The 12947-nt window shown below is 48.6% G+C and overlaps 1 protein-coding gene across 2 annotated transcripts in view; it reads left to right on the forward strand.

Annotated features, from left to right (window-relative positions):
- Positions 1 to 7181, forward strand: part of LOC111853383 (copine-8) — a 52734-nt gene extending 45553 nt beyond the window's left edge. For both annotated transcript variants that reach the window (XM_072709060.1, XM_023830194.2), the window contains exons 17-21: positions 825 to 952; positions 2573 to 2675; positions 3284 to 3341; positions 3868 to 3941; positions 5096 to 7181. In XM_072709060.1, the coding sequence (XP_072565161.1) occupies positions 825 to 952; positions 2573 to 2675; positions 3284 to 3341; positions 3868 to 3941; positions 5096 to 5284 (552 nt within the window). In that variant the 3' untranslated portion in view covers positions 5285 to 7181. The remainder of the gene's footprint in view (positions 1 to 824; positions 953 to 2572; positions 2676 to 3283; positions 3342 to 3867; positions 3942 to 5095) is intronic.
- Positions 7182 to 12947: the final 5766 nt, after the last annotated feature.

The following is a 12947-nucleotide window of genomic DNA, read 5'->3' on the forward strand; positions in this document are numbered from 1 at the left end:
CTGTCTATATAATTCCATGACATCCCATAATACCCCAACCTGAGATGACTCACCACATGCCATGCGGTTCATTACGAGAGTAATTACTTATTATGGCCTTCCTTGTAGGAAATCATTTTATTGGGGCACTGAGTACACAGCTGAGTGCAATTCTAGATTTTATGCTGTCCGCTATTTTGGTGTGAGCAGCACCACCCCTTTTAAGGGAGCATTTTAATGAAATATTCACACTGCCCTCATCTTCTTCCCCAGCCCTGCTTGTCCTGCTGCTCTTTTTATGGGTTCTCTGTTGTTCTCGTGCTCTTGCTAGCCCTCAACAATTACAAGTGGTTTCTCACACATTGCTCCCCGTGTTTTTTACTGACAACAGACCCAAAGCCGTACATAGCGCAGGTCCGCAGGAGCTGACCCTTTAAAGGTGGTGGGGTCCTGCACTGCCCCTTTAAGGCTGGCTGGGTCCTATTTGGCCCGTTAAAGTCCAGAGGGGTTCTGCTCTGCCCCTGTAATACCGGCGGGGTCCTGTGCTGCGACTTCAAAGCCAGTGGAGTCTTACTCTTCCTCTCTAAGGTTAACAGGGTTCTGCACTACCCCTTTAAGGCCAGCATGAACCATGGACCTACATTTCCCCTTTAAGGCCAACAGGGTCCTGCCCTGCCCCTTTAAGGCAAGCCAGGGTCCTAGGTGAGCCTGAGGAATCATTTAAACACTAATGCGCTGAGCAAAGTCACTGGAGCGTCCAATGTGTGCAATGCGCTGTCTGCCTAACATACAGCCTAACTCTAACCCTAAGCTGCCACCTCTGTGATCTGTGCACTGTTCCGCAGAATGGGAACCCCCAGAACCCCTACTGCAACGGCATCAACGGGGTCATGGAGGCGTACTACCAGAGCTTAAAGTCCGTGCAGCTGTACGGGCCCACAAACTTCTCCCCCGTCATCAACCACGTTGCCAGGTAGGCGGGCTGACCCTGGGCAATCACCACCAACCTCTGACCTCTGACCTCCAAACACTTCAGTTCAAGTCCGGTGGGAGCTTTTCTGTCATCACATCCATACAGAGCAGATCAGTGGAGCAAGACAGTGGGACCTTCCCCAGGTCTGGAGGGAGTTAGAGAGGATGAAGCTTACTGACCCTCAGAGCATGCCGTCCATCCTGCCTGGTGCTCTTTTTCCCTTGGGGGGTCTATATGGGGGGGGGAGGCATGCCACATGGCGTTATTGGAAAGACTGTATCCGCAGGCATGGTGCCAAGCGGAGCAGATCAGGGTGTTGCTGTTCTCCAGGACGGGGATCACATTGGGTGCCCTCATTACACACTGAAGCAGATGGTCTTCTGGCCTGTATCCTCGAGGATGATCACCCTTTAGATCGTGAGACGTCAGTTGCCTGGAAATGTGTCCCTCAAGCCTCCCCCCCAAAGCTTTATTAGTCATGAACTTAGTTCGGTGTAACAAATTGTAAATTGCACAATTACAAATGAGCAGAATCCCAGTCATCTTAGCCTGGAATAAATTGTGAAAGAAGTAGTATTAGTTTGTTACACATGACATAGATGCACAGCCATTCATCTTGTCACTTGGCCCGATGGGTTCCTGTCATGTGACAGTGGGCAGAGCTGCTGGATGTGGGTGGAGCTTGTGTAGCTGCTGGGGGCTCCAGCAGGCTTCACGCTTAGAGATGCGGTGATGTCAGTGTGGCTGAAGACCAGGCCACACCAGAACAGAGGAAAGAGAAGCAGTCGCATGGTCAGACGTCTCGGGGGCGGGGCGTCTCAGCATAGCTGCAGTCACCCCGCGAGCCCCCATCCGCCTACTCTAACAGCCGCCTCATGTGTCAACACACCTTCATACCCACTGACTAACCCACTGCTGACATCATGACGACCGTATCTTCAGCAAACGTCCCATCCCCCATGTTCCCAGCCAGCATTGTTCTCACAGAAGGCCAGACCATAACAAGCTGACACATTCACCAGACAGCTGGGTCCTCAAAGCCGTTTGGACCTTCCCTAGCGGCATCCACATTGCAGGCAGTGCCAGTCCCGTCTCTTTCTTCTGAATGTTACTCTGACTTTAGCTCGATGGTCCCCCAGGCGTAGTTCCTCCTAAATCTTTTACTGCTAGTGTTCGACTTGTGAGGTCGTCAGGATCATCCAATATCATGAGTAGACCACACTCAGGAGCTCTCTGCTGCGTTGTCCTTGTTGATGAGGATGTTTGCATTCCCCTCGCGTTGTAGGTTAATATGTTTCTCACCTTGGGAGAGCACCATCTCACCTGCTTCCTGGTGATGTCAAGAGTCCATGGCCATGTACATATAAGGTGGAGAGATGTTCACTCAGCAGTGATCAGTCCTTCGCTCCTTTTTAACAGGCTTCAGCCTGGCAGTGCAGGCAGAATCATCTCAGTCCTGTAAGCAGCGGGAGCATCGCTTTAAATTTCACAAGCATTTAAGTGGACGGCGATGACAGCTTGCGATGTCAGTGAAGTGCAAAGCGGTGTAGGGTTCCGGGTGGCCCATTTGCGGCTGTAAATGCTGTCGGATGAGCCTGTGTTTCTCTCCCACCCTCCCAGGTATGCAGCATCCGTGAAAGATGGCTCCCAGTACTTCGTGCTCCTCATCATCACGGACGGAGTCATCTCAGACATGGCACAGGCCAAGGAGGCCATCGTCAATGTATGAGGTTCTTCTCTTTAAAATCACATATGTTCATGGCTGTTTTCTCAACAGGATGCTTGCGGTTAGAGAGTTATGAGGGCTCAACCTTTGTGACATGCATGGTATCTGAAGGAAAACCTTCTCCAGCACATTTAAAGCTGTCGCTTCTCCTGTCCGGAGAGTAGATCCCTGACTTGCGTATGAGTATCAGCGTACACACGTGCAATGCATGAGTAAAATACTGGAACGCATTGGGGTACCTGATAGTGACTCGGGTCAGAGAGCAGGCCTCTGGCAGAACCTGGGATGCTTGAAGAGGGCCAGCTGTCCACGTTCTTCGAGGAAGATCTGCAGAGCACGTCGTGATGAGCTCGTTCATCATTCACCCACCTTTTGGCAGTCTCCCGTAAAGTGCAGTTTGCAAAATGAAGTGTGAGGGTGCGAGGGCAGTCGCTGTCCCACATCCAGAGGCAGACGTCATTAATAAAGCGTTAGGAGGCTTAGCTCGTGCCAACCTGCAAGCACAGACTCCGCCCTGTAGGGGGCAGTACAGGCCTCTTCCGGCGATACGGTCTATGCTGTCCTCACTGAGCACACGGTGTCCCTCTGTCCCCCCTTGTCCACAGGCTGCCTCCCTGCCAATGTCCCTCATCATTGTTGGAGTTGGACCAGCAGAATTCGATGGTAAGGCTGCATATGGTTGGGGCTCAGAGTGGCTTTGTGGAACTTGCTACCGCATAAGTGCCCTAGTCCTGCGTCCTGTATCTCTCTCCTCCTTGCTGTCCAGAAACCTGCTCCCAGTGCCTCTCCCTCACTGTTTGTCTGTATTAACTGTCTGAGTTGTGCTGCAGTATTTTTCATAATTAGATGCCCTGTGGCTCATAAATCCAGCCTCTTCCCCTCTATGCTTGAAGAGTACTTACTCAGAGTACTGGCTCAGCTTGCAATTATCTGTCTAATAAGCAGAATCAGTCCTGCAGGCAATTAAATGATAAAAGCTGTATTATAAAGTCTTTATGATGCTGGCATGGTTATATGGTATATATCACCTTGAGTACATTTGCATTTAGTAGAATATGTGTGTTTTACAGGACACGCCCAGATATATTAACGTTAGACACAGGGATCATTACTGTGGGAATGATTATCTTTGCGATTTTCCACACCTGTCACCCATTATTAGTGAAACACGATCTTTGCTTCCTTATAGCCATGGTGGAGCTGGACGGAGACGAAGTCAGGGTGTCGTCGAGAGGAAGATACGCAGAGAGGGACATTGTTCAGGTGAGACATCTGTCTGGCCAGGTTTCCCGTAGGAGACTTTAAGCGAGGAGCTGTGACGAATGCCATGGTTTGAAGCTGTCGCATACAGCCTGGAAAAAAAGACTGAGGAAAAAAAATCAAAGCTCCTCTAATCTTTGACACAATTTGCCCTGAGAAACTGGACTGTCAGCTAATGAGACTCTCTTTGGTCCAGCTTCTGAAACATTTTTGCTGTCGCTGTAATTGAGCAGTACAGAGTGCTGTGGGTTAGCCAGCACCGTTTGGTAGCAATCAGGGGGAAAAACAGATGCAACATGAGCTCAAAGCAGGGCTGGGGGATAGATAATCATTAGCACTAACGCTCTGCTCTAGATGGTGGACAACTTGTTATTTTAGGGAGCAGTGTAAATGGCCTGTGACAATGTAACAGTGTAAACTGCCTGTGACAATGTAACAGAGTAAACTGCCAGTGACAGTGTAGCAATGTACACTGTCAGTGACGATGCCTGTAATGGGGGGGCTGTGATACACACACCAGCACCTTGAACCCCAGGCCAAATGGGCCTCAGCGGCTCCTCCTATGAACATCTTACCATCTCCTGCATCTTTTCACATCTTTCACATAGGAACTGAGGGGGCACACAGATGGCGAGGTGGGGCATGAGTTGGGGCACAGATGGAGGGATAGGGGGGCACTTAGACAGGGTGGGGGAATTTGGGGTCATACAGATGGCAAGGTGGGGCATGGGGGGCACACAGATGGGGAGGTGAGGGGTGGGGGAGTTGTGGGGCACACAGACGAGGTGGGGGTGGCCATCATTAGGACAGAAGGTGGAGGTGTATGATGGGACCTGGATCATTACCTTAAAGTGGCCTGTTAGACACCAGCCTTGTTATCATCATAAGTCCATTGCACCGCATGTCTGGGATTCCTCACGGTGCTCAACAGAAAAGAGTCGGTGAGGTTTAAGTCACATGGCAGCCTGCGGTGGTCTGTGATACTGTCAGGCAGTTAAGGCCCACATCCACTCTCTGTGAAGATGGGCATGGGGCTCGTCCCTGTTGGCCTCCGCCTGTGGGCACGTCCTCGGCCCCTTGGGCTTCGGTGAGCCGCTGGCTTTAGGGACCTCCCATAGGGGACCCCTCACCCTGTACCCCTTCTCTTTCTCCTGCAGTTTGTCCCATTCCGGGATTACGTCGACCGGACGGGGAACCATGTCCTCAGCATGGCCCGGCTGGCCAAGGATGTGCTGGCGGAGATTCCCGACCAGTTCCTGTCCTACATGAAGACCCGGGGGATCAAGCCCTCCCCCGCACCCCCCCCTTACACCCCACCAGGACACCCCCTGCAGACTCAGATCTAATGGGTGATCGTGTCCGGCCACACACACACACACACACACACACAAACACACATGTGCACACACACACCTACACATATTTTTGGGGTCTCCCATCCTTGGGAGATGGTGTCCCTCAGAATGGGGGGAGGAACAGTGGACATGTTTACTTCCTTTTCGAGTTCTTCTGTCACAGAGCTGGACGTGGGTCCTCCTGTAAGCCTCCGCGGGAGAGCCCAAAACGTCCAGACAGCACCTGCAACCCTGCGACTGTTGTAAATAACTCTGGGAATGCTTTTCCTCTCTCTCTCAATGTTTACATGTCGATGAGCATTTTTAAAGTTGGATACTTTTATAATGCTGAAGTTTGTGATATCTCCACTGCCGGCGTGTCGCTTTGGCGGGCCCCGTGGCAATCAGCCGGTCGCCAGGGTCCTCTGCCCTCACGGCCTCCTTACGTCCTTCTGAAAGCTCGTTAGCTGCTCTCTTAACTGCCTTGACACGAGGGTGATTTTCCACCGGGCTGGCTGGCGCCAAGTGGGGACATACACGCTTTCGTTAACGTACGCTCGCGCACCGCGTTTTTAACATAAATGTCGAGGCATGGGTAACTGAAGTTTTGTTTGGACATTTTCAGTGGTATGACGTGTTGATCTGCAAATTGACATGGTCCTCATATATCTATGCACAGTTTGAAATCTCACCTGAGGTCCAGCAACACTTAGCCCCGAAAACACTGAGGTGGAAAATTGAACAGATAAAACTACAGGAAGTGAATAGTGATTTCACATTTGTAACAGCGCGTTTGATTAAAATGGCCAGTGGACTCAGAGCTGTGCACTCTGCAGTGCAGTAGGGACAGTGTCCTCTGTCACAGCGGTCCGGTGACCGTCATCATTCACTAGAGCCAGGCATAACTGGATTGTTGTGCTTTTACATGAAAACCAATGTACAGTACACATCAAGAGATGGTGGTTGGTTTCCAGGAAGAACTTCCTCTGGGAACCATGCAAGGAGCAAGAAGGTCATCCCACTGAGGACTTTTAATGAAACTCTTTTAATTAAATACGGGTTGAAGTTAGTAATCGGGAGAGAAGCTGTCTGAAAGATTGGAAACTCACTGTCTCAGTCATCACTCTTTCTACTCAGATAAGAAATCTGGGTATTGATCACCACCAGTCTTAAACACACACACATGCCATTTTAAAGTATTTTATTATTATGTCATCATTCAGTACTTTTGCAAAAAGGCAGCACACCTGAGGTGACTTTTTTACACTTTGACCATAAGAGAACCAGAGATGTCTTTCAGTGTAATATTGGATATTGTTTGCCTGCATGAACTGGCATGAACAGAGCTACTGCTCTTTATGGAGAAACATGCTGTTTTCTTACAGTGTCATGTGACTCTCCCTGTGATGCCAAGCCCAGTGACATGTGATCACATGTGAGCCAATGGGGCGACTGCGTTTTGGTGCAGCACCTGAACGTCGACTTTGTTTACTGAAGATCCAAATGATTTAATGTCTGCCTGCCATATTCTCACATAACACTCACGTGTTGCATGGGCACTTTGACAAGAACATGCATCAGTTTTTTTTGTTTGTTTGTTTGTTTTGTGAGAAGTGTATCTTCAAAAAACAAAATGGCCTTAAACTCTCACAGGATTCTTGGAATTGTGCGATGCCTTCAGATATTTGAAAATTGTTCTCTATTTTGTGTCAGTGTTCAGTTGCTCTGTTCAGTATATTTTCTTTGCACCAAATCCTGAATACGACGTTGTACTTTTGGAAACAGTGAATAATCATATAAAGCATGTCGGGAAGTACTTCAAATATATTTGATTGTCTGGAAATCTGTATGAGAATAACTATTTCTGTAACAAAGTACCATTTTATAATAAATATTGTTACTAAACCAATTTTACTCTGTGTGATTTATTTAACAGGAAAAATGGAATCTGTAATTAAAATGTAAATGTGTTATAATAAACAATTACTGAAATACATCTTGCCACAGCATTTACCCCCAGTGAAGGTCACCACACAGAGCTGGAGCTGCAGATCTCCACGGTACGTGGCCGCCGTTCCAGACCATGCAGAATCGCCGCATTGTTTCCCTTTTAAAGAGGCCGCTCTGTCCTTGAACTGCAGCTCCTGTGGTTTTTTTTGCGACCCTTTATCAAGCAGCTGTGTGGTGCTTGCTGCTGGTAGCTGGGACTGGGCCAGGCCTGGACTGGACCCCACTGATACATCTACTCAGCCGCAGTGGACGCTCATCAATCAGAGCTGTATCTCCCTGCAGTGCGCGTCTGCGGTCTGTCTGTTTGCAGTGTCTGCCTGTCGGCTCTTTCAGCGGCATTACACAAGCTGCATCGCTGTGGATTATTTTGGTTTTAATTAGAGCTGAGCGCGCATACCTCTGCCCCCCCCCCCCCCTTCGTTTTAATTGACGGGATGATGGCATTCTTGAGTCCGTCCTCTGCTTCAGATTTTTCGCCCGCAGGAGGGGTACAAACTTTCTTAACGGAGGTAACAATCACCGTGATGAAGCTGGGTATTACATGCGGGCAGACATTTATTCTAAAATAACATTTCCCTAAGACATACCCGAAAGCGCCTGCTGTACAGTGATAGTGATGTTATGAAACGTGCCACTTCTGCAGTAGACAGCTGCAGTATTGGCATTAATGAGCGAAACTCTGCGCACAGACATTGACACTGTCAAAGGAAACCACCCCAGCTCCTGCCGGTATTACTAGTGGCAGCTGTCACACTTCCAGGGCTTGCTGTGTGTGTGTGTGTGTGTGTGTGTGTGTGTGTTTGTGTGTGTGTGCGTGGCCATGCGTGTATGGTCCAGGTATACCTTACCTTGTGGGGACCAAATGTCCCCACAACGTGATGAATACCCATTTTTTTTACCTAATGGGGACTAGTTTCCTGGTCCCCATATGGGAAAACTCTATTTTATAAAAATCCGTGACTAAAATGAAAAAACTATAAATGCAAAAACTTGTATTTTGCTTGGTTACTTATAGTTATGGTTAGGACTGGGTGGGGGTTAAGTTTGTAATAGTTAGCATTAGCATTTTTCCCAAAGAAATGAATGAGCAGTCCCCAAAGTTATATGATTACACAACTCTGTGTGTGTGTGTGTGTGTGTGTGTGTGTGTGTGTGTGTGTGTGTGTGTGTGTGTGTGTGTGGCCTCTCTGTGGGTAGGGTGATTTACCCTACAGGTGGGTGTGATGTCTCCATGTCACCCTTAATGTGTATGAGTGCATGATTCTCGGTGAGGGACTTGCATCAAATCCCAGATGTCCTTCTTCCTGGGATATTCAAAGTGTATTTGAGAGATTGGCTTTCTCTTAGAACACGACCCTGACCAGGCAGCTTCTGCCGCATTACGCCATGCGTAAACTGTTTAAAACCTGACAGGCTTGCTCAGTTTTGTCTTGGTCCATAGAGAGGTGCGGCTCTTTTTTAGTCATAACCCAGTTTGTCTGAAGCATCCTGCAATCAGAGGGTGATGGCTCCTGCCTGCTGATTGGTCAGTGCGAGTCCAAGGTGAACACGCTACGGGAGATCCCCCAAAGCTGAGGCATGATTGGCCGTGTTTCACTCTCTCCAGTGAGATTTAAAGACAGAGACGGGCACTTGCCATCCACACCGTGTCTGGGGAAGAGGAAAGCACCAACGACCAACGAGTTAAATCGCCGTAGGGTAGGGATGTCCTCATGCCATTATGGCTTCACCATCAGTTAAGCACAAGACTAAAACCTATCAGGACAGCATGACATCTCTTCCGCTGCGGACGAACATTTATCCCTCTTCATGTAGTTGCTCCGTGAGCGAGAAGTTCAGGCCTGGAAGAATCTGACCACCAAGTCGTACCAACACCACCGTTAAGCCGCAGCACAGTCAGTCCTGCGAGGTGGGGGTCGATAATCATTGGGCACTCAGCAGCGGCCTCTGGTCGATACAGCCGATTTCTAACAACCCTCAGTACAGACCTGCCATTCAACTGCCAATGAATCAGGCCAGTGGGTCGTTATCACAGAAGCCAGAAGGTTCCTCCTGTTCAGTGCATCGATAAGCATCTTGGTCAGTCATATGTAAGGTTCAAGAGGATTCTGGGTAATTGTGCTGTGTGGGACACTTCTGTGTGGCTATTCAATGGTGCATTTGTGCTGAAGGTTAGAGTCTCTGTGTGATATGAGCGCAGATAAAGTCCCCCTGTTAAGGTGGGGTGTTGGTGGTCTAGTGGTTAGGATGCTTGCCTATGGACTAAAGGATTGTGGGTTTGAGTCTCACCTCTGGTACTGCCATCATTGAGTCCCTGAGCAAGACCCTTAACCCCAACTTGCTTCAGGGGGACTGTCCCCAAATTTAGAAAAAATGGAAGTTGCTCTGGATAAGTGCATCTGCTAAATGCTGTAAATGTGTCTACAGAAATACCAAGGTGCAGAAACAGCATAAGGTGGATGTAACTCTCCATAAAGTCCAAATAATGAGGCTGAAGAGGAAATAAGAGTTTCAGTTTGGAATCTTGGATAGAGTCTTAGATTAACTGTGCATAATCCATGAGGAAGGGCTGACATGGCAGGCTTCTGGAGAAAAACGGGCTCATATATTCAGCCATTTAAAGGGTTTCCACTCATTTTCATGCTCATCATCAGTAGCATCACATTTCTTGGGTCAGGATCGATACCCATCACCAGACAGTCAACTTAGAACCTTGTTCGCTCTGGCTTTTTGCATGGAATTGCAGAGTTGCGAGTCTCCTTTCCCTTCAAGGTCCTGGACGGCCCCAGGCTGTGATGCTGAATCTTGGCTACACTCATCCTCCTCTTACTGTTCCTTAAGAGAATCCCACAGGACTGAAAATATAGGGCATGGGTTTTTATTTCACTTCGCTGATTGGAAAATAGGTTATCTCCATGTTTTCCCATTTTTCACATCGCGCATTAATCTTTTTACACCTTTTGACAAAGCACAGTCTGCTGGGTGTCCTATTTCATCAGTAGGTCACAGTAGTTGGGATGTTTGTACTGGATTTCAGTTCTGTGTCCATGGCATGGAAGGTGAGCCCATTTCAGAAGCTCCGCGGTGCTGAGGAACCTCGCATTTTGCACATTTTGAGACTCAAGTCAAAGCAGTTGGAAGGTGACAAGTTGATGTGACTGAGTTTGGCCATCATTGGGATGTCACTTGATGTGATTTCCATGTTGTGTGAATTGCTCCACCCCTGGCTGTGTGGCATAATTACAATGACATTGAAGTGATAATTGTGTTTTGGTTTTAGCACCTAATTAACTGCGCTTTGAATCTGTCAAGTGTAAGTGTCCTTGTTTCTTTGTCTGCTTTCATTATTTTGTTGTGTTTTCGATGGTTTTTAAATTACATTGTCATTCCGTATTCTCCAGCTGGGTTTATTGTAGAGTAATCAGCCTTACAGCTGTGTTTCTTGGGCCTGGCATCCACAGCCATCTGCTCTCCATCTTAAAAATAATCAGACATGACATTGACTGGTGACTGAACAGCAAAGCTGGGCTGGAGAGGCATTAGACCCTGGATGGACAGGTTTCTTGCACCAAGATGGCGGCACGTCAATAGCGTGCATCAGCTTCTCCAGACCCAAATGGTGCTGTTTTGTAATCTGGTCAGTGTTGCACTCTCTTCGGTAGTGCCACTGTATTGTCTTATTGCACTGTACTGCAATGTTTGCACATACATGCACTTTATGTCATTCTGTGTAGCTTTTGTAGTCCTGTCTTGTTTTATGTAGCGCCATGGTCCTGAGGGAACGTTGTTTTGTTTCACTGTGTACTGAACCAACTGTATATGGCTTAAATGACAATAAAATCCACTTGATTTGATTAAAGAATAGACAGATCTCAGAATGAACAGGTATCTCAGAATGAACAGGTATCTCAGAATGGGCAGGTATCTCTGAATAGATGGCCGTCTCCCACTGGACAGGCATGTCCAAATAAATGGGCATATTTATATGTATGGACCTCCATGTTACTAAGGAGGATGTAGAATGTTCCAGTAAAACTGAAGATCTGTTGATGTGGCATCCTGTGTCGGATGTAAGTTGCACGCCTCGCTTAGCGCTGAAGCTCCTCAGAATGCTAATGCTGGTCCCCCCACTTCAGTACCCCTGGGTCTCTGTCACCCCCCCCCCCCCCCCCCCCCCCACCACCCCAATGCAACAGAATCTACCACATGCTCATTTTAATAAGCTTGACATGAAATTTGCCAGCTAGATTATGCAAAGATTCAAAAGCAATAAGTGAAAGCTCACCTCCCTGACAACCACGTCACTCCAGAAACCCTCTTCAGTAATTGGGTCTCTGTGTCGTTATGCTGTTTAAATCCATGGATGCATGTTCAGAGTGTTATTAATGAAATGGGCGATAACAGAGAGAGCCATGTGATTGGTGCGTTTCTTAGTACCTTAGAGTCCTCCGTGGGCGAGGGATCATAAGAAAATCTGCCAACTATAACTGTAAGTTTTTCTTTGGCAGTTAAGCTGTGAAATCGAAAGCATGTTGAGCTTCTTAAAACCCCACAGTGATCCTCATCCAGGACAGTGTCTTTGCTCTCTGTCTGCTGCCAGCGCTGTGGGGATCAGTGCCTGGTTCACGCCACTTGTAGGTAATAACATCAGCCGTGGAGGCAGGTTACAGCAGGAGGTGATAATCGTGGCATGATTCCGTCTTCGATCGGCGCAGCTATAGCTTCGGTGCTGGACCAGCTCAGATTAGCATGACGTCAGTCGGCGTGACTCCCACTCTGAGGCAAACAGACCCCCCCCCCCACTGACTTTTCGGGGTGATTCTGTCTGGTCCTGTTTCACTATCCTCAACCACTACCTGTGCCAAAGGCGGCTTCAGCCTCGGTTAAAATCTAAGAGAGATGGAGATATTTGCCTACATCTTAATGTGACATTAGAGTCACGCATCTGAGCCTCAAGTGTGACGTTCTCTGTGCTGTGATGGCAACTCCTTTTGCTGCCACCAACACCCTGCTTGCGATGCTGATCGCCCCAGGCCAGAAGGGGGCGCCTGTGTGCTGTCTCCGCTCAGATCGCCTTCCCCTGGGTCCAGAGGCGACTACAGCGTGGCTTTAAATATCTCCGCAGCCTAAAAATACCCCAGGAGTGCCACTGGGAGGTCCGTCGCGTGGACTCAGTTTCCTGCAGCAGAATGCAGAGGTCATCATCTGCGGATCGATGTTAAATATTCACGCAGCTAAGTTTAGACGGCCGGAGAGAATCTAAGTAGAGCTGCTTCGCTTTGACCTTTTTCTTCTCTGCAAGCTTCCTTCATAAAAATAATCCCCCTGCACCTCAGCTAAAGCTGCCGTCCCCCCACCCTGTTGCACTAGGATGCAGAGACTCCGGCATGTTCAGTGTCACCGTCTCTGCCTCTTGCTGGTGCCCCCCCCCCCCCTGTTTCCCCATGCAGGTCTCGGGGACACCGCTTGCCAGCAACTGGAATTCCAGCTCAGCCATCAAGGTGACAAGCTCCTGTCCTCCACCAGCTCCTATGCCTCCTTAATCGTCTGGTGCAGTTGGTCAGCCGAAAGTGGGCGTGGCCTCTCCTCTCTCTCTCTGTCTCTCTCTCCCCTCATTGAGAGGCATGTCCCCCCTACACAGTATATTGTCCGACATTATGTTAAT

The sequence above is a fragment of the Paramormyrops kingsleyae genome, chromosome 1, assembly GCF_048594095.1.
Source record: "Paramormyrops kingsleyae isolate MSU_618 chromosome 1, PKINGS_0.4, whole genome shotgun sequence".
Lineage (NCBI taxonomy): Eukaryota > Metazoa > Chordata > Actinopteri > Osteoglossiformes > Mormyridae > Paramormyrops > Paramormyrops kingsleyae.